The 25,939-nt window shown below is 44.0% G+C and overlaps 1 protein-coding gene across 3 annotated transcripts in view; it reads left to right on the top strand.

Moving 5' to 3' along the window:
- LOC140188342 (unconventional myosin-Vb-like) overlaps window positions 1–25,939 on the top strand; it is a 166,976-nt gene that overhangs the window by 104,483 nt on the left and 36,554 nt on the right. For 2 of the 3 annotated variants that reach the window (XM_072244508.1, XM_072244506.1), the window contains 4 exons: window positions 1,214–1,258; window positions 13,871–14,098; window positions 15,596–15,693; window positions 21,548–21,746. In XM_072244508.1, coding sequence (XP_072100609.1) covers window positions 1,214–1,258; window positions 13,871–14,098; window positions 15,596–15,693; window positions 21,548–21,746 — 570 coding nt within the window. The remainder of the gene's footprint in view (window positions 1–1,213; window positions 1,259–13,870; window positions 14,099–15,595; window positions 15,694–21,547; window positions 21,747–25,939) is intronic. The other variant, XM_072244507.1, reaches the window with a different exon arrangement.

Below are 25,939 nucleotides of genomic sequence, written 5' to 3'. Positions count from 1 at the left end.
CAGCATACACTGGATGAATTCCTCCATTGATAACTATTAGGAACAAATAGTTTTATAATACTGTAGTGGTATTGGTTGTGTTCTAATTCATTTTGTATTTTGTTTAAATTCATAATTTGTTTTTCAGTAGTTTGTCTTTTTTATACTATTTCCATGAAATTTTGGCTAATTGGGGCAGCCGCTTAATTGGGAAAAAATATACTGGTCCTGATGCTGTCCAATTAACCAGAATCCACTACACTACCTCAAGATTCATTTTCTTGCAGGCATTCACAGTAAAACAAACAAGTATAATCGAATCAGTGAAAAACTACTTACAAGGACTGACAAACAACCAATGTCCAAAAGATGGTCTGTGCAAATAGAAAATAAATAATAATAAGTAATAAATAGTGAGAACCCGAGTTGTAGAGAGTTTGAAAATGACCTAAGCTGGCCCAATTGGCCAGTGCTTGGCACCCATAATGTGTAAAATCCTATCCAATTCACTTGTGCCCTTGGAGGAAGAAATCTGATCTATCTGACCCTGGAAACAATAATCGGTTTGACTCATCAACACTCTGAAGTGACTCAGTAGGGCAATTGGTATTTGGGGACAAGTGATAAACTCCCGGCTTCCCAAACATGCCCATGTCCTTTATTATACAGCTTGGAATAGCCCCTTCTGGCTCTTTGATCTGCACTGCCCAGCATTCTCCTCGTTGAACCCTACCCTAATCACTGGGCAATTTACAATGACCAATTGGTACGTCTTTGGACTGTGGGAGGAACCCCACACAGACGTGGGGAGAAAGTACAGATTCCTTACAGGACCAAGGTGAGGATTTGAACCCCGGTTGCCTACGCTGTAAAGTGTTGTGCTAACCACCATGCTACCATCCTAAATAATTTCCTGGTGAAGGGTCTTGGCCAGAAACATTGACTGTTTACTGTTCCCCATAAATACAGCCTGGCCTGCTGAGATCCTCCAGCATTTTGAGTGTGTTTAGTGCTTTCAGTTCTCTCCAGGCACCCTGGGGTTTTGGAATGAAGCCAGTTTTTGAGTCGACATCCTGTATTTATTGTTGTAGATTGATGGAACGTCTACATTTCTGGAGGCAGGTTGTCTCCATCCAATTGCTAGTCCCTGCTCTCGGTCAAATCGATGCTATATTTTAAACCAAGTTACTTTGTGTGTAATTAATTGTGATTTATTTGCTTTTTTTAAAAACAGATGAATGAAATGAGAAATACAGATACTTCAGAAATAAGTGCTAAGGTATTGTGAATTTTTATTTTGTTTTATTTCAGTGATTATCACGCAGAGTAGGGCCTTCCGACACTTTGAGCCACGCTGTCCCAGCAACCCCAGACAAACCTGATTAACCCTTACCTAGCCATGAGGCTGTTTCCAATGACCAGTTAACCTACCTGGTTCATCTTTGGGTTGAGGTAGGAAACCAGAGCACCCAGAGGAAGCCCCACTCGTTCCGTGGGGTCAAAGAACAGACTCCTTACAGACAGCACCGGAATTAAGCTCTGTACTTCCCAAGCTGCAGTGTCACGAAGGTCCCTACGTTACCATGGCACTCCGTATCTGCAATTAGTTTGACTGTTCAAAGACCTGTTGGCCACTTGCAATATAAATGTCAATAAAGGTACTGTGAATTTTTAGATTTTTATAATTGACCAGGTGTAAAAATGATTTTGAGAAGGTCAGAATATGGAACATAGGAGCATAAGGTATAGGAGCAGAATTAGGCCATTCAGCCCATTGAGTCTACTCTGGCATTTCATCGTGGCTTATCCAATTTTCCTCTCAGCCCCAATCTCCTGCCTTCTCCCTGTGTCCCTTCATGCCCTGACCAATCAAGAATCTATCAACCTCTGCCTTAAATATACATAAAGACTTGGCCTCTACAGCTGCCTGTGGCAAAGAATTCCATAGATTCACCACTCCCTGGCTAAAGAAATTCTACCTCATCTCCGATCTATAAGGACACCCCTCTATTCTAAGGCTGTGCCCTATGTCTTAGACTGTCCCACCATAGGAAACGTCCTCTCCATATCCACTCTATCAAGGTCGTTCACCATTCAATAGGTTTCAAAGAGATCAGCTCTCATTCTTCTGAATTCTAGTGAGTACAGGCCCAGAGTCATCAGGCACTCTTCACGTGACTAGCCATTCAATCCTGAAGTTATTTTCGTGAACCTCCTTTGAACCCTCTCCAGTTACAGCACATCCTTAAGGGCCCAAAACTGTTCAGAATACTCCAAGTGAGGCCTCACCAGTGCTTTATAAAGACTCAACATTACATCCTTGCTGTTATATTCTAGTCCTCTTGAAATGAATGCTAATTTTGCATTTGCCTTCCTCATCACAGACTCAACTTGCAAACTAACCTCTAGGGAACCCTGTACAAGGTCTTCCAAGTCATTTTGCACCTCCGTTTTTTGGTATTTTCTCTCTATTTAGAGAATAGTCAACCTTATACCAAAGTGCATGACCATGCACTTCCCCATTCTGAATTCCACCTGCCATTTCTTTGCCCATCCCCCTAACCTGTCCAAATCCTGCTGTAGCCTCTCTACTTCCTCATAACTACCTGCCCCTCCACCTATTTTCATATTGTCTGCAAACTTTGCAAGAAAGCTATCAATTTCATTATCCAAATCATTGACAAATAATGTAAAAATAATTGGTTCCAAAACAGACCCCTTTGGAACACCACTAGTCACTGGGAGCCGGTCAGAAAAGGCTCCCTTTATTCCCACTCTGCCTCCTGCCAATCAGCCACTGCTTTATCCATGCGAGAATCTTTCCTGTAATATCATGGGCTTGTAGCTTGTTGTGCAGCCTCATGTGTAGCAACTTGCCAAAGGCCTTCTGAAAATCCAAGTACACAACATAAACCGATTCTCCTTTGTCTGTCCTGCTTGTTATTTCTTCAAAGAATTCCAACAGATTTGTCAGGCAAGATTTTCCCTTGAGGAAACCATGCTGACCATGACTTATTTTATCATGTGCCTCTAAGTACCCTGACACCTCATCCTTAATAATCAACTCCAACATCTTCCCAGCTACTGAGGTCAGACTAACTGGCCTATAGTTTCCATTCTTCTGCCCCTCTCCCTTCTTGGAGTGACATTTTCTAGTCTTCCAGAACCAATCCAGAATCTAGTGATTCTTGAAAGATCATTACTAATGCCTCCACAATCTCCTCAGCCACCTCTTTCAGAACTCTGGGTTGTACACCATCTGGTCCAGGTGACTTGTCTATCTTCAGAGCTTTCAGTTTACAAAGAACCTTCTCTCCAGTAATAACTTCACACACTTCATGACCCCTGACACCTGAAACTTTCACCATACTGCTAATATCTTCCATAGTGAAGACTGATGCAAAATACTTATTCAGTTCGTCCACCTTTTCCTTGTCTCCCATTACCTCTCAGCATTATTTTCTAGTGGTCTAATATCCATTCTTGCCTCTCTTACATGCTTTGTGTATCTGAATAAATTTTGGTATCCTCTAATATTATTGGCTAGCTTACTTTTGTATTCCATCTTAACTTCTTAAATGACTTCATTTGCCTTCTGTTGGTTTTTAAAAGCTTCCCAAACCTCTAGTTTTGCACTAATCTTTGCTCTATTATATGCCCTCTCTTTGGCTTTTATATCAGATTAGACTTCTCTTGTCAGCCATGGTTGTGTCATCTTTCCTTTAGAATACTTCCTTCCTCTTTGGGGTGTATATATCCTGTGCCTTCCATTTTGCTTCCAGAAATTCCAACCATTACTGCTCTGCCATCATCCCTGCCAGTGTTCTTTTCCAATCAATTCTGGCCAGTTTCCCTATCATGTCTCGTAATTCCCTTTACTCCACTGTAATACTGATACATCTGACTTTATCTTCTTCTCAAATTTCGTGGTGAACTTGATCATATTATGATCACTTGCCGCCAAGGGTTCTTTTACCTTAAGCTTTCTAATCAATCCTAGTTCATTGCACAACACCCATTCCAGAATAGATGATCCCCTTGTGGACTCAATCACGAGCTGCTCTAAAAAACCATCTCATAGGCACTCTAGAAATACCCCCTCCTGGAATCCAGCTCCAACCTGATTTTTCCCAATCTACCTGTATATTGAGGTCCCCCATGACTATTGTAACATTGCCATTTTGGCATGCATTTTCTATCTCCCATTGTAATTTGTAGGTCATATCCTTAATACTGTTTGGGAGTCTGTATACAACTCCCATCAGGGTCTTTTTACCCTTGCAGTTCTATGGCTCTAACCACAATAATTCAACACCTTCCAACCCTATGTCACCTCTATGTCTAATGATTTGATTTAATTTTTTACCAACAGAGCAACACCGCCCCCTCTGCCTTTCCTGCTTGTCCTTTTGATACAATGTGTATCCTTGGACATTGAGCTCCCAGTTATAATCTTCTTTCAGTCATGATTCCATGATGCCTACAACATCATAGCTGCCAATCTGCAACTGAGCTACAAGTTCATCCACCTTATTCTGTATACTGTGTGCATTCAAACATAACACCTTCAGTCCTATATATAACCCTTCTCAATTTTGTTCACCTTCTACGTTGCAGCTCATTCTGTTGACTTCAATTTTGCCCTGCCTCTGCTCACTACACACTGTCTCTGCTTCTCAACCAGCTACCTCTTCTTCAACACTATCACCCACCTTTCCTACAATACTTTTAGTTTAAACCCCACTTTGCAGCATTAGCAAATACTCCTGTTGGGATATTAGTCCCCCTCCAGCTCAAGTGGAAACTATCCCTTCTGTAGAGGTCCCACCTTCCCTGGAACAGAGCCCAATGATCCAAAAACCTTATGCCCTCCCTCCTATGCCAACTACTTAGCCACGTATTAAACAGCATAATCTCCCTAGTTCTAGCCTCACGAGCATGTAGCACAGGTAGCAATCTTGAGATCGCAAATCTGGAAGTCCTGCCCTTTAATTTAGCACCTAACTTCCTGTACTCCCTATACAGAGCCTAGTCATTTATCCCACTCATGAAATTGGTACCTACATGGATCGTGACCTCTGGCTGTTCACCTTCCCACTCCAGAATGCTGAGGACTTGATCCAAGATGCCCTGGATCCTGACACCTGGGAGGCAACATACCATCCGGGAATCTCATTCTCACTCACGGAACCTCCTGTCTGTTCCACTAACTAACGAAGCTCCTACCACCACAGCATGCCTCTTCTTACCCCTTCCCTTCTGCATCACAGAGCCAGACTCCGTACCAGAGACCCGACCACTGTGACTTTCCTCTGTCAGGTTATTTTCCCTCCTCCATCGCTATCCAAAGTGATACACCTGTTGTTGAGGGGGATGGCCACAGGGGTACTCTGCACTGGCTCCTTAACCCCTTTCCCCTTCCTGGCTGTCACCCAGTCTCCTGTGTCCTGCACTTTGGGTGAACTACCCCTCTATAAATCCTAACTATTACCCCTTCAGCCTCTCGAATGATCCAGAGTTCATCCAGCTCCAACTCCTCAATGTGGAGTGTGTATCTGACAAAGGATGTGCTGACAGTGGAGGGGTTCAAAGGTGGTTCATGAAAATGTTTCCAGGAATGACGGGCTTATCATATGAGGAGTGTTTGTTGGCTCTGGACCTCTACTCACTGGAATTTAGAAGGATGAGGGGTGACCTCATTGAAGAGACCTATTGAATATTGAAAAACCTCAATAGAGTGGATGTGGACAGGATGTTTCCTATGGTGGGAGAGTCTAAGACCAGAGGACACAGCCTCAAAATAGAGGGACATCCAGATAGGATGGAGATAAGGAGGACCTTCTTTAGCCAGATGGTGGAGAATCTGTGGAATTTGTTGCTATAGTCAGCTATGGAGGCCAAGTCATTGGGTGCATTTAAGATGGAGGTTGATGGATTCATGTCAGGACATGAAGGGATACGGGGAGAAGGCAGGAGACTGGGACTGAGAGGACAATTGGATCAGCGTGATGAAATAGTTGGGCAGACTCAATGGGCCAAATGGCCTAATTCTGCTCCTGTACCTTATGGTCTTAAGGAAGAGATTCATCAGATGCTGGGAATGCTGAGCATCATACTCTCACACATTCCCTCACGCTGTCAATGCTGGAGGAACTCAGTAGGTCAGGCTGCATCTATGGCGGGGAATAAACAGTCAATGCTTGGGGCTGAGACTCTTCATCAGGGCTGAAAAGAAAGGGGGGCAAAAGCCAGAATAAGAAGGTGGGGGAGAGGGAGAGGAGTACAAGCTGGCAGGTGATGGTTGAGAGGGGTTGGGGGAAATGGGGATGAAGGAAGATGCTGGGATGTGATAGGTGGAGGAGGTAAAGGGCTAAAGAAGGAGGAATCTGATAGGAGGGGACTGTGGACCTTGGAAGAAGGTGGTGGAGTGGAAATGGGCAGGGGAGAAGAGAGGGTTTAATATCCCACTGTTATGACTATTGAATGGTTCCCTAGTACGATAAAAATTGACTCATGACCTCATAATCTCTCTTTAAAATGTTCTTGTCTACCTGCACTGCACTTTCTCTGTAGGTGTTAAACTTCATTCTGCATTGCTGTTGTTCTACCTTGTTCTATTTCATTGCGCTGTGTAGTTTGACCTGTCTAAGCAGTACGCGAGACAAGCTTCTGTAACAATGATAAGCCATAAACACAAGTGATTCTGCAGATGCTGCAACTGTTCTGTCCTTACCTGCCTGTCACCACCCCCGGTGCCAACCCTCCTTCCCTCTCTCCCATGGTCCACTCGGCTCTCCTATTGTTCCTCCTTCAGCCTTTTACCATTTCCACCTATCAGCTCCCCTTTCTCTTCCCCCACCTTCTTAATCTGGCTTCTTCTCCCTCCCTTTCCAGAACAGGTGAAGGGTCTCCGCCCGAAACATCGACTGCTTATTCCTTTCCAAAGATGCTGCCTGACCTGCTGAGTTTCTCAAGAATTTTGTCTGTGTCACAATTGTAAACCAATTCTATTTGTAAGCCGATGGGACCAAAACCCTGCACTCGACCTCAGGTTTGCTTAGCCAGCGTCCTGCCCAATGATGACTATAATTGTCTCTTTGTAACCTCTAACCCTGTGGGGTAAGGGCCAATTACCTTCCCAACAGGTAGCTGCAGTTGGCTGGTAATGTGTTGCCTTGCTGTAAGGACATGACATTCCTTCCTCTGTTCACCGGCAGGTGACTTCTGTCCTCCGTTCAGCTGTAGGTGCCTCCCGTCCACCTTTTGATTCCTGTTATTGACATTCAGGATTTTCCGACGTTAATCTCCACTTGCTAATTTTTTATCTGCACACTGTTTCTCCAGATCTGGCTGCAGAAGGGTGGGGAAAGGAAGAGGAAGGCAGTAGTGATAGGGGGCTCTATAGTTAGAGGGTCAGACAGGTGATTCTGTGGACACAGGAAAGAAACTCGGATGGCAGTTTGCCTCCCAGGTGCCAGGGTCCGGGATGTTTCAGATCGCGTCCAAGATATCCTGCAGTGGGAGGGAGAACAGCCAGAGGCCGTGGTACATATTGGTACCAATGACATAGGTAGGAAAAGGGAAGAGGTCCTGAAAAAAGACTACAGGGAGTTAGGAAGGAAGTTGAGAAACAGGATTGCAAAGGTAGTAATCTCAGGATTACTGCCTGTGCCACGTGACAGTGAGTATAGGAATAGAGTGAGGTGGAGGATAAATGCGTGGCTGAGGGATTGGAGCAGGGGGCAGGGATTCAGATTTCTGGATCATTGGGACCTCTTTTGGGGCAGGTGTGACCTGTACAAAACGGACGCGTTGCACTTGAATCTGAGGGGGACCGATATCCTGGCGGGGAGGTTTGCTAAGGCTACTGGGGAGAGTTTAAACTAGAATTGTTGGGGGGCGGGAACTAAACTGAAGAGACTGGGGAAGAGGCAGTTGGCTCACAAATAGAGAAAGCTTGGAGACAGTGCGAGAGGGAGGATAGGCAGGTGATAGAGAAGGGATGCGCTCAGATGGACGGTTTGAGATGTGTATTTTAACGCAAGGAGTATTGTGAACAAAGCAGATGAGCTTAGAGCGTGGATCAGTACTTGGAGCTATTACAGAGACTTGGATGGCTCAGGGACAGGAATGGTTACTTCAAGTGCTGGGTTTTAGATGTTTCAGAAAGGACAGGGAGGGAGGCAAAAGAGGTGGGGGCATGGCACTGTTGATCAAGGATAGTGTTACGGCTGCAGAAAAGGTGGACGCCATGGAGGTATTGTCTATGGAGTCTCTGTGGGTGGAGGTTAGGAACAGGAAGGGGTCAATAAATTTTCTGGGGGTTTTTTTATAGGCCGCCCAATAGTAACAGGGATATCGAGGAACAGATAGGGAAACAGATACTGGAAAGGTGTAATAATAACAGAGTTGTCGTGATGGGAGATTTTAATTTCCCAAATATCGATTGGCATCTTCCTAGAGCGAGGGGTTTAGATGGGGTGAAGTTTGTTAGGTATGTTCAGGAAGGTTTCTTGACACAATATGTAGATAAGCCTACAAGAGGAAGAGAGTACTTGATTTCGTATTGGGAAATGAACCTGGTCAGGTGTCAGATCTCTCAGTGGGAGAACATTTTGGAGATAGTGATCATAATTCTATCTCCTTTACAATAGCATTGGAGAGAGATAGGATTAGACAAGTTAGAAAAGCATTTAATTGGAGTAAGGGGAATTCTGAGGCTATCAGGCAGGAACTTGGAAGCTTAAATTGGGAACAGATGTTCTCAGGGAAAAGTACCAAAGAAATGTGGCAAATGTTCAGGGGATATTTGTGTGGAGTTCTGCACAGGTACATTCCAATGAGACAGGGAAGTTATGGTAGGGTACAGGAACCGTAGTGTACAAAGGCTATAGTAAATCTAGTCAAGAAGAAAAGCTTACAAAAGGTTCAGAGAGCTAGGTAATGTTAGAGATCTAGAAGATTATAAGGCTAACAAGAAGGAACTTAAAAAGGAAATTAGGAGAGCCAGAAGGGGTCATGAGAAGGCCTTGGTGGGCAGGATTAAGGAAAACCCCAAGGCATTCTACAAGTATGTGAAGAGCAAGAGGATAAGACGTGAAAGAATAGGACCTATCAAGTGTGACAGTGGAAAAGTGTGTATGGAACTGAAGGAAATAGCAGAGGTACTTAATGAATACTTCAGTATTCACTATGGAAAAGGATCTTGGTGATTGTAGTGATGACTTACAGTGGACTAAAAAGCTTGGGCATGTAGATATTAAGAAAGAGGATGTGCTGGAGCTTTTGGAAAGCATCAAGTTGGATAAGTTGCCGGGACCGGATGAGATGTACCCCAGGCTAATGTTGGAGGCGAGGGAGGAGATTGCTGATCCTCTGGCGGATGATCTTTGAATCATCAATGGGGACGGGAGAGGTTCCGGAGGGTTGGAGGGTCGCAGATGTTGTTCCTTTATTCAAGAAAGGGAGTAGAGATAACCCTGGAAATTATAGACCAGTGAGTCTTACTTCAGTGGTTGGTAAGTTGATGGAGAAGATCCTGAGAGGCAGGATATATGAACATTTGGAGAGGCATAATATGATTAGGAATAGTCAGCATGGCTTTGTCAAGAGCAGGTCGTGCCTTACGAGCCTGATTGAATTTTTTTGAGGATGTGACTAAACACATTGATGAAGGTTGAACAGTAGATGTAGTGTATATGGATTTCAGCAAGGCATTTGATAGGGTGCCTCATGCAAGGCTTATTGAGAAAGTAAGGAGGCATGGGACCCAAGGGGACGTTGCTTTGTGGATCCAGAACTGGCTTGCCCACAGAAAGGAAAGAGTGGTTGTAGACGGGTCATATTCTGCATGGAGGTCGGTGACAAGTGGTGTGCCTCAGGGATCGGTTCTAGGACCCTTACTCTTTGTGATTTTTTATGAATGACCTGGATGAGGAAGTGGGGGGATGGGTTAGTAGGTTTGCTGACGACACAAAGGTTGGAGGTGTTGTGGATAGTGTGGAGGGCTGTCAGAGTTTACAGCGGGACATCGATAGGATGCAAAACTAGGCTGAGAAGTGGCAGATGGAGTTCAACCCAGATAAGTGTGAGGTGGTTCATTTTGGTAGGTCAAATATGATGGCAGAATATAGTATTAATGGTAAGACCCTTGGCAGTGTGGAGGATCAGAGGGATCTTGGGGTCTGAGTCCATAGGACACTCAAAGCAGCTGTGCAGGTTGACTCTGTGGTTAAGAAGGCATACGGTGTATTGGCCTTCATTAATCATGAAATTGAAGTTAGGAACCGAGAGGTAATGTTGCAGCTTTATAGGACTCTGGTCAGACCCCACTTGGAGTACGTGCTCAATTCTGGTCGCCTCACTACAGGAAGGATGTGGAAGCCATAGAAAGGGTGCAGAGGAGATTTACAAGGATGTTACCTGGACTGGGGAGCGTGTTTTATGAAAACAGGTTGAATGAACTTGGCCTTTTTTCCTTGGAGCAACGGAGGATGAGAGGTGACCTGATAGAAGTGTATAAGATGAGAGGCATTGATTGTGTGGATAGTCAGAAGCTTTTTCCCAGGGCTGAAATAATTGCCACAAGAGGACACAGGTTTAAGGTGCTGGGGAGTAGGTACAGAGGAGATGTCAGGGGTAAGCGTTTTACTCAGAGAGTGGTGAGTGTGTGGAATGGGCTGCCAGCAATGGTGGTGGAGGCTGAGATGATAGGTTCTTTTAAGAGACTTCTGGATAGGTACATGGAGCTTGGAAAAATAGAGGGCTATGGGTAAGCCTAGTAATTTCTAAGGTGGTGACATGTTCAGCACAACTTTGTGGGCCGAAGGTCCTGTAGGTTTTCTATGTTTCTTTTCTATGTAGAGACCATGTTATCCCCATCGCAGCAGGTCTCCCACCAACTTGTTGCCAAGCTTCAAGACCTTGCATTCCACCTGTAGCTGTTATACTCTTTCTGCATTATTATTGATTTGCCTTGTTCTACCTCAATGCACTGGGTAATGACTGATCCGTATGAACAGTAGGCAAGGTGAGATTTTCACTGTATCTCGGTACATGTGATAATAAACCAGTTTCCTTAAGTCATTAATTAAAGTTAAAAATAACTGAGGGCCAAGTGCTGATCCTTGCAGTATCCCACTAATTATGTCCCAGTGTGTATGAACAGGATGCAAGGTGTATTTTTCACACTATCTCAGCACGTGACAATAATAAACCAATTCCAGCACATCTGTAGATGTGAACTTCCCACCACTCAGGACATTTACAAAGACAGGTGTGTAAAAAGGGCCTGAAGGATCACTGGGGACTCAAGTCACCCCAACCACAAACTAATCCAGCTGCTACCATCCGGGAAATGGTACTGCATCATAAAATCCAGGACCACCAGGCTCCGGGACAGCTTCTTCCACTAGGCCATCAGACTGATTAATTCATGCTGACACAACCGTATTTCTTTGTTACATTGACTATCCTGTTGTACATACTATTTATTATAAATTACTATAAATTGCACATTTAGACAGAGACGTAACGTAAAGATTTTTACTCGTGTATGAAGGATGTAAGGAATAAAGTCAATTCAGTTGTTATTGGCCTTCAATCTATGCCAACAAAACACAACTCTTGAGCTCTGTCCCCACTTCTCACTGCCTTGGTAAAGCTGCCAGCATAATCAAAGACCCCACCCCCAGACATTTTCTCTCCTCCCCTCTCCCATTGGGCAGAAGATGCAAATGCTTGAAAGCTCATAGGACCAGGCTCAAGGACAGCTTTTCTCCCCTGTTACAAGACTATTGTTGTAGTACAATAAGGTGGACTCTTGACCTCTCATTCTACCTTGCTATGATCTTGCACCTTATTGTCTGCCTTCATTGCACTTTCTCTGCAACTGTAACACTTTATTCCGTGTTCTGTTATCTTCCCCTGTGCTACCTCAATTCACTGTTGTAATGAAATGATCTGTATGGGTGGCATGCAAAACAAAGATTTTCACTGTACCTCAGTACATATGACAATAATAAACCAAGTGGTACTTTCAAGTGCCCTCTGGAAAGGATGATTGAATATATAATGTGATTGAATTATTTGAGTTCAACTGCCTTTGCCTGTAAACGATGAAGGCCTACACATTTGGTGGCCACTTTATTAGGTGCACCTCCTTAATGCAAACATCTAACCAGCCAATCGTGGCAGCAACTCAATGCATAAAGATATGCAGACATGGTCAAGAGATTTGTGTTTTTTTTTAAACTGCTTGCTACACTGCTGGCGTTTAGGATGACAATGAAGATCCTTCATCTCTTCTGTCCATACCATCACACACAGATATAGAAGGATTCTTCATTGCTGTTCCCATAATTTTTTTTTTTTGACCGGTCAGGGTTGATAACCCTGAGCTGAACCCCTAACCGAGAAGACCAAGTGGACCACTCTTAGTCTGGCCTCTGCACTTTGACCTGTTTGGCATGGGCAACCCTACCAAGAGCAAAACACAAGGCCCTGACTCCAACCAACATAGCTCTCCAGGTTATTGAGAGACACAAACCCTGCGACAAGGTTGTGGTCCACTTGGAGGTGGTTTGGTTGTTGTTTAGCCTGAACATCAGAATGAGGAAGAAATGTGATCTAAGTGACTTTGACTGTGGAGTCACGAGCAAATCTGCAGATGCTGGAATTTCAAGCAACAGACATAAAAGTTGCTGGTGAACGCAGCAGGCCAGGCATCATCTCTAGGAAGAGGTACAGTTGACGTTTCGGGCTGAGAAGCTTCGTCAGGACTAACTGAAAGAAGAGCTAGTAAGAGATTTGAGAGGGGGAGGGGGAGATCCGAAATGATAGGAGAAGACAGGAGGGGGAGGGATGGAGCCAAGAGCTGGACAGTTGATTGGCAAAAGGGATATGACCATTTTGTGATCATCTATCCACGGCCTCCTCTACTGTAAAGATGAAGCCACACTCATTGGAGGAACAACACCTTATATTCTGTCTGGGTAGCCTCCAACCTGATGGCATGGACATTGACTTCTCAAACTTCCGCTAATGTCCCACCCTGCCCCTCGTACCCCGTCCGTTATTTATTTCTATACACACATTCTTTTTTTCTCTCTCTCCTTTTTCTCTCTCTGTCCCTCTCACTATACCTTTTGCCCATCCTCTGGGCTTCCCCCCTCCCCCTTTTCTTTCTCCCTTGGCTCCATCCCTCCCCCTCCTGTCTTCTCCTATCATTTCGGATCTCCCCCTCCCCCTCCCACTTTCAAATCCCTTACTAGCTCTTCTTTCAGTTAGTCCTGACGAAGGGTCTCGGCCCGAAACGTCGACTGTACCTCTTCCTAGAGATGCTACCTGGCCTGCTGCGTTCACCAGCAACTTTGATGTGTGTTGCTTGACTGTGGAATGATTGTCAGTGCCAGACGGGGTAGTTTGAGTTCCTCTGAAACTGCTGGTCTCTTGGGATTTTCATGCACAACAGTGTCTAGAGTTTGCAGAGAACGGTGTGGAAAACCAAAAATCGCCCAGTCAGTGGCAGATCTGTGCCTTGTTAATGAGAAAGGTCAGAGGTGAGTGGGGAGACTGGTTCATGCTGACAGGAAGGTGACAATAACTCAAATAACCACACGCTACAACAGTGGTGTGCCAAAGAGCATCTCTGAAAGTGCAGCACGTCAAACCTTGAAGGGGATGGGCAGATGGTATTGGAGTACCTAATAACATGGCCACTGAGTATTTAACCTGCAACTGTTTTTGAGTCTGTCTCCCTTTCCATGTGAACAGTGAAGCTCCATATAAAATCTTGATAGCTGACATTTGTTGGGTTAATTTGTTTTGTTTTTAATATTTGGTGTAGAGTAAATATGAGCTTTTATAATAATGTGCTTAAAATGTTTGCTAGTGTCAAGAACTTGAAAATGAGAACAAGGAACTAAAGGATCAACTCATCCAGCTGAGAAAGGTTAGTCATCCTGCAAGTGAGACCAGAGATCAAAAGGATGCCAGCTGTCATTTACTTCTCCAACTGAAAACAGCTACCGAAGAGGCTGAAATGCTTAAAGGGGAACTGGTTTGGCTAAAATCTCAACTCATTACGGCAGAAAAAAAGGTTGAGGCAATGAAAAATAAGGTGGGTATACTACTTGATCTCTGAGATATCCTCAGTGATTTGCTTTGACAAGAAGGATATGAAAACTTTAGAACGGGTGCAGGATTGCAGTAATGAAAGTTCCAATTCACATACTGTATTTACAATCAATATAACCTTAACCTGACTATTTAATAATTGACCAATAAAATAAATGCAAACCATCTAAAATGCAAAGGGAATTGAACTCAAGGGCCTCGAGGTAATGTTGCAACTCTATAACAGCTGGTTAGACCACAATATTGTGTTCATTGCCTCATGATGGGAAGGATGTGGAAGGTTTAGGGTGCAGAAGATTCTCACCAGGTGGCTGTCTGAATCAGAGAGCAGGTCCTACGAGGATTGGTTGAGCAAGCTAAGGCTTTTCTCTTTGGAGTGAAGGAGGATGAAAGGAAAGGCGACTTGATAGAATAAGAGGTGTCATTTGAGTGGACAACCGGAGACAGTTTTCTCAGGGTGAAACGGCCAATGCCATGGGGCATAATTTTAGGATGATTGGAGGAATATTTAGGGAGATGTCAGATGCAAGTTTTTTTTTTAATATACAGATTGGCAGATGCACAGAACCCTGCCATGGGTGTGGTAGAGGTGGATAAATTAGGCACGTTTAAGAGCACGTTAAGAGGCATGTTTATGTTATATGTTGCTGCAGAGTTGCTCTTAGATGCAATGACAAAAGTTTTGATGGGAGAACAACAAGCTGATGGCTTCATGTTACGTTAACTCCAAGTGAATAAGTACTTCAAATTATTGGTATTTACCAGTAACATCATAAAGGATCCCACCCACCCTGCTCATGGACTGTTTGTCCCATGCCCATCAGGGAGGAGGCTACCTAGCATCCACACTACCATCACCAGACTCGAAAACAGTTGGGTTCCCCAAGCAGTAAGGCCGATAAACACCTCCCTCCACTAACCCACCCCTCCACACCCCCAACCACCACTACTTTATCATTTCCTGTCGGTCACCTCATGTACAGACACTCCTGTTCCTATCATCACTTTATGAGCATAAAATCAATCTACATATATAAGCTATCTTATGAATTTATATTTTTGTGTTTTTTAATTATTTTGTTCTTTATCTTACTGTGTGTTTCTTTTGTGCTGCATTTACACTTGTGTACTGGAAAAGGCATGAAACAATCTTGATAACTCCTGAGGTGAGTCGCAAATTGAGTTGCATTTTAAGCAGGTCCCTTTTAAGGGAAGAGATGCAAACAATGGTGTCATTTCCTTTTTGAGAGTATTGTCTGTCAAACTCAGTTTATTTATGTCAAGGGTTCCCAACCTTTTTTATGCCATGAACTAATACCGTTAAGGAAGAGGTTTGTGGATGCTAGGTGGGAACCCCTGATCTGGGTTGTTTGAATAAACGCTGTACAGTTTAGACTAACCTGAAGACATTGCCTTTCCTCCTTGGTCCCTTTCTATCACCTACATATCCTGCAATTAACAGAGTATTTCCTGTTTGTAGGCTACCATGGCCGATATCTTTGGATTACCCAAAGACGGAAATAAGATGTCTGAGGATGATCTGCGATGTGCTTATGATGCAGTCCGTGTTGCCAACAAGTGAGTAAATGAGGACATGGAGAGGTGTATGTATAATTTTGTGATCAGCGTGTCCTTGAGGTTTTCCCTTCGTTCTCTCATCTTGTTATCGTTTTCATACTGGGCCATGATTCAGCCAGTCACTAATTTCTCCACCACACATCTATAAAAGTTTGCTAAAGTTTTAGATGTCACTCTTGAGTCTCTGAAGACTCCTAAGAAAGTAGAGGCACTGCCATGCCTTCACACAATTCCTCGACCCAATTATCTACACTACTGCAGACTTACCGACCCATCGACTAATGGATCAGTTCTTACCCTCGGCCATAATCCTTGAACATTTCTGTAAAACCAGTGGGCAATTACCGTAACATTTTGCTACACCAGCGGTCGGCGTTTAATCCCCGCCACTGTCCGTAAGGAATTTGTACTTTGTCCCTGTGACCATGTAGGTGCTCCAGTTTCCTCCCGCATTCCAAAGGTGTTCAGGTTGGGGTCAGTGAGTTGTGGTCATGCTATGTTGGAGCTCGAAGCGTGGTGACACTTAGATCCAAGATTGTTAAATGTCATTTCCATTTCGCAAGTGTGAAGGAGAACAAAATAATTGTTTCTCTGGATCTGATGCAGCACAAAAAACTAAGATAAAGAGCAATAATAATAAAACAATATTAAAAAATTTGATAGCTTATATACATAGATTGTGTGTTCATAAAGTAACATTGGGTACAGGAGTATCTGTACATACGGTGACTGACAGGAACTGATAAAGTAGCCCCCACCACATCTTTGGACTGTGTTGGCCGTTGATGCAAACAACACATTTCACTGTATGTTTTGGTGTACATGTGACAAATAAATCTCATCTTTATCATTTGATGTGTGTGGTGTTAATTTGCCCACGCTGTAGATATTACAGCAAGGTTATGCCATGGCCTCTGAGTTTGGTCAAAAAATTCATCATTTAAAATGCAATTCCTCTCACAGTTCAGAATCAGTGTGATGTCACTGACATGTATCATGAAATTCAGTGTTGTGCAGCAGCACTACAGTGTGATACATTAAAAAAAGTACTATAAATTATAAATTACAATAAGAAACGAGTATTAACAAATTAAGCAAGTATTGCAAAAATAGTGAGGCAATGTTCATGGTTTAATTCAATGTCCATTCTAGAAATCTGAGGTGGAGGGGAAGAAACTGTTCATAAAAATTAAGCATGTGTCTTCAGGCTCCTGTACCTTCTCCCTGATGGTAGTAATGAGAAGAGGGCATGTCCTGGGTGATGAGGGTCCTTATTGGTGGATGCTGCCTTTCATTTGGATACAATTTATTGAAACGTATGCGGTGCTGTCTGTTCTTACAATACAAGAAATCATCTGTTTGGTCAGCCTCTGTACCCCTCTCATCAATATCAATTACTCCCAGTCAACCCCCTTTTAGCTGGAAATTTTAATGTACAATTTCAATGTAAAATTTGCTTATTTTTGTCCTGATTTAAAATTCAGTGTTTCCTTTCAGTATTTGATTTGACGTTGATTTCATCTGCTGTAATTTGCAATCTCTCAGTTTGGATGTAATTTATTTGTCAGCCTTCTGGTCTAATTAAGATGCACATTCATTCGCCCACATTTGTATCCCAGATGCCTCCCTTTGCCAACCCCGTGCTATCTACTTTGCAGCAGTATCATCTCTCACTATCAGTAACTCATTCTGTACCAGGTAAGGGTGCAGGGGAGCATGCCCTGGTGATTAGTCTTCATTCTCTATGAGGAAATGTCGAGCAGTGTGCACAAAATGCTGGAGGAACTCAGCAGACCAGGAAGTGTCTACGGGGGGAAAAGAAAAGTACAGTTGACACTTCAGGCCGACACCCTTCGGCAGGACTGGAGAAAAAAAGCTGAGGCGTGGATTTAAAAGGTGGGGGGAGGGGAGAGAACCACCAGGTGATTGGTGAAATTTGGCGGGGGGGGGGGGAATGAAGTACAGAGCTGGGAAGTTGATTGGTGAAAGAGATAGAAGGCCATGGAAGAAAGAAAAAGGGGGAGGAGCACCAGAGGGAGGGGATGGGTGGACAAGGAGATGAGGTGAGGGAGGGAAAAGGGGGTGGGGACTGGTGAAATAGGAGAGTGGGGTGGAAGGCATTACGGAAGTTTGAGAAATCGATCTTCATGCCACTCGGTTGGAGGTTACCCAAATGGAATTTTCAAGGCGGTTAGTCCACCTTTGGTCCCTACCTGGCACTCAGCTCTCACCTGTGGCTCCCCATAACTGTTTGCATGCAACAGCGGCCACACCCCGGGCTATGGCTTCGACAAGCCGGCTAAACCAGGTGAGGGTAGCCGATGGGTCTCAAACCCATGGTGAGATAGGGAGTTGTCTACCCCAGCATGTGAAGACAGACTCTGGCTGATTGGGCGGATGAGACCAATGGAAGGTCCAACAGTCAAGAAGGCGGTCTCTGCAAACGTCGTGGAACGTGTAGAGCACGACAAGACATAGAAGACGTCCTAGTCACCCACCGCGCCTAGTCTCATCTCCAGCCGTCTCAATTCTGTCTTGCCATTGGATCCAGATGGGAATTGGGAAGAGAGAGTGAGGCTGACGCTGCGCAACTCTCCCTCACTTAAATCCAAATCACGCGCTAGTCTCGACACCATCATTATGGTGTCGAGGTCCTCATCGACAAAGATGGATGAACACACCCAAATGGAATATAAGGTGTTAGCTTGGAAATGAATCTGGAAATGGTGTGGTATAAGCTGGTGGTGAAGACATGTTCCCAGAAAGGATACATGGCTGTAGTAGCGGGTCTGGGTAAGCACATGGTCAAAGAGTTGGAGAGCAGCAGGGATCACAGCGGGGGAGCAGTGAGAGAGGGTTTCCCTGAACTCCTGTCGAAGGAAAGATTTAAACTTCTTCAGGGTAGGAATCCCTGGAAGAGATTTCACAGAGCAGTAATCAAATCACAGGTCTCGGTCCTCCTGGCTATGAATTCACAGCGAGGAACTGGTATTTAGAGGCTGGCGATCCTAATCGGCGAAGCATCTAAAAATGAAGTTACACCAGAGCTTCTAAGTTGCTTTAAAAAAATTACTTAAAATGCAAGTCCACTAGCAATTCAGAATCAGGTTTGATAACACTAAGTTGTGAAATTTGTTGTTTTGCGGCAGCATTACAGTGTAATACATAAAATACTATAAATTACAATAAGAAATGTGTATTAAAAATTAAGTATTGCAAAATGGCAGCAAAAACAGTGTGTGTTTCTTTCTTGTACATACCTTGAATTTACCCCTTGGTCTGGGTAAATTAGCTTGATTTTTTTTATTGAGATAACATTTTAGAGACTACGCCCCATGGTGGGGGTTGCACCCTGGACACAGCATAAAAAAAAGGTTGGGAACCCGTGCTCTGCAGGCAGATATTAGGAAATAGGGCACCAGATTTACTTTGTCTGTTGAGTTTTCCCTTTCAAAGTTCCAAGTATATTTATTTTCAGTGTATGAGTACCATATACAACCTTGAGATTCGACTTCTTGCAGGCAGCCACAAAACAAAGAAACTTAATAGAATCCACAAAACAACCCATACAACAAAGACCAACAAACATCCAATGTGCGGGGAAAAAGTCAGATTGTGCAAACAATAAAAAATAAACAAATAATACACAGAACATGAACAGCAGAGTCTCTGAGCCAGTTTAACCCTGAGGTGGGTGCAGTCTGCACCTCGCACCTGATAGTAGTAGCACAGAGAGAGGCTGATTGGTGCGATTGAATGCACCACCACCTCAGGCAGGCACACACAAGCTCTCTGGCTCACAGACAGATGACTATGTAGAATACTTTTAATGAATCTGGTGATATTGACCTTGAGTTTCTTTGGAAGTCCGGAATAAGCCTCATTCTTCCCTGCCATCCACACGTATACATAGTCCTTTAAGCCTAGGACAGGCCACCAGCAGACACCGACTTGGGCCTGCAGGCTCCAGGCTTTGAGCGGCCCAGTGGACTCCCAGAGATTCGCAGTCTCTGCCAATCGTTTGACTTCCAGATTTCCAATTCGATCCTTCGCATGGATCCCAGGATACAGTGACCACTGAACTCCAGGCCTCGATCTCCAGTTTCACCGGTTCACATTATCTATTAAGGTGCTCCTATCTGACCCCCATTCACCTAAACCCTTTCAAATGTTATACCTGCCCCAGCTACTTCCTCTGACCGCTCATCCCATTATACATCCCTCCATCTGCATGAGGGAGGTGCCCCTCGGGCTCCATTTAAATCTTTCAACTCTCACTTTAAACCTGTGCCCTGAAGTTTCTCATTCCCATTCCTTTGGGAGGGGTGGAGGGGGAGACTTCACTCACTAATCTACACCCCTCATGACAGGTCACCCCTCAAGCATCCACCTTCCAAATGTCTGAAGGGTCTTGGCCCAAAACGTCGACTGTTTGTTCCCCTCCGAAAGATCCTGCCTCCTGATGAGGTCCCCCTGCATTCTGATACAGGTTCAACTGCAACATTTAAGAGAAACTTGGGTAAATATTTGGATGGGATGGGTGTGGAGGGCTATGGTGCAGCGGCAGGTCAATGGGACTAGGCAGAATAACGGTCCAGCATGGACTAGATGGGCCAAAGGACGCATTTCCATGCTGTAATGCTCCATTACTCTATATAATAAGTATTCTGCATCGGAGAGAAAAGTATTGTTTGTGATACTAGCATGAGTTGTCCAGCCAGTTTCTTTAAGTAACACACACAAAATGCTGGAGGAACTCAGCTGGTCAGGCAGCATCTGTGGAAGTGAATAAACAGTCGACGTTTCAGGCAGAGGCCCTTCATCAAGACTGGAAAGGAAGGGGGAAGATGTCAGAATGGGAAGGTGGGGAGAGGGGAAAGAGAACAAGCTGGAAGGTGAGAGGTGAAGCCAGGTGGGTGGGGGGGGGGGGAATGAAGTAAGAAGGAAGGTGATAGGTGGGAAAGGTAAAGGGCCGGAGAAGAAGGAATCTGACAGGAGAGGAGAGTGGGCCATAGGAGAAAAGGAAGGAGAGGGGGCACCAGGGAGAGGTGAAAGGCAGCTGAAGAGAAGAGATAAGAGGCCAGAGTGGGGAATTGAAGAGGAAAGGGAGTGAGGGCAAAAGAAATTACTGGACATTGGCGAAAATAATGTTCCTGCCTTTCCATAGACGCTGCCTGAGCTGCTGAGTCCCCCCAGCATTTTGTGTGTGCTGCTCTAGATTTCCAGCGTCTGCAGAATCTCTTTGTTCCTTATTTAAGTGCTGCTTTGGTGGATGGTTAATCTGCTGCAGTGCTGTTTGTACTCCCAGGCATCTTGGAGACGTTTCTACAGTTACTGCTGACACCATCTGCTCCAGTTACCATAAATATACCTTGTTCGTCACAAAGCAGCTCCTGTCAGCACTTTTATTTTCAGGAAGTTCGTTCCTGAGCATGTTGTTAAAGCTACTTGTTTGCTACCCAACGTTTCATCTGTGTGGTCCCACAACTGAGCCTTCATTTTATTTGACGTCTCACTTTGTTTCTGAATGGAAGCTCATCTGTCAACTGCACACAAAAGGAACAGAAATGAAAAACGTTGGGCTGGTGAGGCGCCATCCCATAGGACCATCAGGCACCGGGACAGAATTAGGCCATTTGGCCCATCGAGTCTGCTCCGTCTTTTCATCATGGCTGATTTATTATCCCTCTCAATCCCAGTCTCCTGCCTTCTCCCTGTATCCCTTCATGCCCTGACTAATCAAGAACCTGTCGATCTCCACCCAGTGATTTGGCCTGCGCAGCCATCTGTGAGAATAAATTCCACAGCTTCACCAGCCTCTTGGCTGAGGTAAATGTTTTTCCCCATTTTGCAGGCTGCTCGTGGACCAGTTGCGAGCAGAGAAGGATCGGCACGTGAAGGAAATGGAAACTTTTCGAAGCAAAGCGTGCGAGGAGAGGGAGAATTTCAAAAAGCAGCGCCAATGGTTTGCGCATTCACAGCGGCTGTTACTGGAGGAAAATGTGGAGGGTGGTTTACAACAGGAAGTTATGCGACTCGCCAATGAAAATTTGGTAAAACAACAATTTTCTCTTTCATTCTTTTTGCCCTTTGGATTATTGAAAGGCCTCAATAGAATGGATGTGAAGATGTTTCCTGTAGTGGGAGAGTCTAGGACCAGAGGGCACAGCCTCAAACATCCATTTAGAACAGAGGTGACAAACTTCTTTAGCCAGAGGGTGGTGAATCTGTAAAATTCATTGCCATAGATGGCTGGGGAGGCCAAATCACTGAGTATATTTAAAGGTTCTTGATCAGTCAGGGTGTCAAAGGTTACAAGGAGAAGGCAGGAGAATGGGGTTGAGAGGGATAGTAAACCAGCTGTGATGGAATGGTGGTAGACCTGATGGGCTGAATGGACTTATTGTGCTCCCATGTCTTGTGGTCTTACGTGGATTTACATCCCTTTTGATGGTAGTTGCAAGTTGGGTAGCATCAAAACAATCTGATAGATTCTTTAGAGTTAAAGTGAACATCCTTTAAACACTCCCTTTTGGAATGTGGCAGCAAGTTATGTTAGAATTCTCAAATGTGGAAAAGCAAGGACATTTAAGGTTATGGTGAGGGAGGATTAGGCTAAATCTTAACATAATAAATCTTAGAATCTAGCAGATGCTTACAAGGAAGCATTTGTTATCTAATTGTATTGCCCCTTGAGAAATTGCTGGTGATCATGGGCCATGTGAAAGGTGCTTCCTGGTACCTTGTCAACATTAACTCAGTTCCACTTTATTAGGTACCTACTGCCCCTAATACAGTGGCCACTGAGTGTGTGTTCATGGTCTTCTGCTGCTGCAGCCCATCCACTTCAAGGTTTGATGTGTTGTGTGTTCAGAGATGCTCTTCTGCACACCACTGTTGTAAAGTATGGTTATTTGAGTTACTGTTGCCTTCCTATCACCTTGAAACAGTCTGACCATATTCCAAATAAACATGCTTTGACAATTAACAGTCCATAACTGATTTCACTGTTCTAAAGGTTCAGTCTTTTGGGTGGTGCTGTGCTTCTTTCAGGATAGCTCCTCTGGGATTGTGGAGTGGTATCAGATTTGGTAGGTGTCGGTTTCCCGTGTCATGTTGGTATCAGTGTCTTGTTGGATGCAGTTGACTTGGGTGTGCTCTTCGGTTAAGCATCCAGTATCTAGTCCACATGACGTCTCCATGTCTGATCTCCAACATCCACTGTGCACATCAGTGGTCCATTTCTAGTAACTATCCTACCAGGTGTCCACTTGCCTTCTCAGTAATCACACGCTATATCTGTCGGACAATGCTGAGGATGTTCTACGAGTCTGTGGTGGCCAGTGCTATCATGTTTGCTGTTGTGTGCTGGGGCAGCAGGCTGAGGGTAGCAGACACCAACAGAATCAACAAACTCATTCGTAAGGCCAGTGATGTTGTGGGGATAGAACTGGACTCTTACGGTGGCGTCTGAAAAGAGGATGCTGTCCAAGTTGCATGCCATCTTGGACAATGTCTCCTATCCACTACATAATGGACTAGGTGGGCACAGGAGTACATTCAGCCAGAGACTCATTCCACTGAGATGCAACACAGAGCGTCATAGGAAGTCATTCCTGCCTGTGGCCATCAAACTTTACAACTCCTCCCTTGGAGGGTCAGACACCCTGAGCCAATAGGCTGGTCCTGGACTTATTTCCTGGCATAATTTACATATTACTATTTCATTATTTATGGTTTTATATTGCTTTATTTATACTCTATTCTTGGCTGGTGCAACTGTAACGAAAACCAATTTCCCTCAGGATCAATAAAGTATGACTATGACTAGGATTTCCTGTCCAATCTCAAAGCTCCTTACTACTTCACTTGGCAACTGGCTGAACTGTTTATTCTGCGTTTCCCTCCAGAGGTCTGGCTTCAGGAGGTCTACACGAGATCTCACGTTCCTGTTCATGAGCAGCATTGCAGGTGTTTGATTTGTTGTTGCATGAACAGAGTTCCGATACACAAAAAGGAAGTTGTCCACCTTGTGCTGTAAAGAAATGTCCCCCTTGTCCATAGCTTTAATGGACTTGAAGGTTTGGATAAACCTTTTGGCTAACCCATTTGTTGCTGGAGCTGATGTGACACCAAAGACGAGATGATTATACTGGAACAGTCCTTCGTGATTGTGAGGAACTTCCTGCTTGACTCCTTAATCTCCATTTGCAGGTAGGTTTGTGACATGGCAACCTTTGAAAACCTCTCCCCGTCTACCAAAGGTGCAAAACCGAGCATGTTTCCTAAGTTTTTACATCTTTAGGTTTCCCCTCTGCATTCTTTTCCACAGAAAACTGCACAGCCTAGGGAACGTCTGTTCCTATCTACCATCAACATCTGTCTTCATCTCCTGTCAACACTGGTGCTCGCCAGGCAGTGTGATGCTCACTTATCACACTCTGCTGTTCCAGTGTGACCCACCTGCTCTACGAACCTTGGCCATTTTCACTGTTTCTGTGAGAGTTTCAGAGTTCTGTGCTGACCTTCCCTTCAAAGCTCCTTTGGGAAGCGTGCTAACACAGCAGTCAGCATAACGCCATTGGAGTTCAATTCCACAACTGTCTGTAGGGAATTGTGCATTCTCCTCATGACCGTGGCGGTTTCCTCCGGCTGCTCTGGTTTCAGTGGTGTACGGGGAAGTTTTGTGAAGATCTCGACAGTGCTTATGAGCAATGTAAATCTCAGGATATAAAACTAGTCATGGGAGATTTTAACTCCAAAGTTGGACAGGAAAGGGTTGATAACATCATAGGACCTTTTGGATTAGGGAAGAAAAATGAAAATGGAGGAAGGTTTTCTGATCGATGTGTCAGAAACAACCAAGTGATCACCAATGCTTGGTATAAAAACCATCCACGTAGATTGTGTACTTGGATTAGCCCTGGAGATAGAACAAGGAATCAAACAGATTTCATTACCATCAATGAACGCTTTAGAAATAATATCACAAATTCTAAAGCCTACCCAAGAGCAGACTGTGGTTCAGATCACCATCCAGTAATAGCTACCATCAAAACTAAATGAAAGAAACTGAAACGTGGAAAAAAGAGAAAGAAGTATATGCTGGGAGAAATCAAAAATGATAGCATACTTAAGCAACAATTCTAAGTATGCAGAACACTTCAACGAAAACAAAACAACATCTATTTGGGACAGATTTAAATATGCTATACAGCAATCAGCAGAGGAGATAATCCCAGTACAAGAAATCCAACACACCAACAAGGGGTGGCTAACCAAAGAAACTCTAGATCGGATGGAACAAAGAAGGTTAGTGAAGAATAATGAAGTGCGATACAGAGAGCCAGACAGACAGACCAGACAATTGTGCAATATTGCAAAGGAAGAATGGCTGAATCAAAAATGCAATGAAGTAGAAGGCCAGATTTACAACAGCAAAGAAATGCACAAGAAAATTAAGGAAATTACTAGAATTACGAAAACCTCCTCTACAGGATGTGTAAGATCAGCAGACGGATCCATACTAACAGATCCAGATTAAGTATGTGAGAGGTGGATTCAGTATATAGAGCAGCTTTTTGAAGATAATAGAGGGGAACCTCCTGATATTAAACACCCTAATTCTGGCCCACCTATTACTAAAGAAGAAATAACTAAAGCAATGAAAAGCATGAAACATGGTAAAGACACTGGACCTGATGAAATTTCATTGGAAATGATACAAGCCCTAGAAGATCTGGGCATAGATATTCTTTTTGAACTGTTTAATGGCATATATGAGTCCGCTGTATTGCCTGACGATCTCTTGAAATTAGTATTTATAACTCTGCCAGAAATTCCTGGAACTATTGACTGCGAAAATTATAGAACAATCAGTCTTATGAGCCACATAATAAAGATTTTGTTGAGAATTGTTCTGAGTCAAATTAAGAACAAGTTAAGGCCAGAAACATCTAAAGTACAATATGGGTTTATTGAGGATAGAGGAACTAGGAACACAATTTTCATACTACGAATGCTTTCAGAAAAGACAATTGAATATCAAAATGATGTCTTTTTATGTCTTACTGATTTCACTAAAGCATTCGACAAAGTGCAACATGAAAAATATTTCAAATTCTCACTAAACTAAACATTGACGGAAGGGACCAACAACTGCTTCAAAATTTATATTGGAACCGAACGACAGCGGTAAAAGTTGATGATAATATAAGCAGTTGGACTAAAATTCAAAGGGGAGTTA

This window comes from Mobula birostris, chromosome 26, assembly GCF_030028105.1.
Source record: "Mobula birostris isolate sMobBir1 chromosome 26, sMobBir1.hap1, whole genome shotgun sequence".
NCBI classification, from domain to species: Eukaryota; Metazoa; Chordata; class Chondrichthyes; order Myliobatiformes; family Myliobatidae; genus Mobula; species Mobula birostris.
The sequence above is the reverse complement of the archived record's forward strand: the minus strand, read 5'-3'. Positions and strand labels throughout refer to the sequence as shown.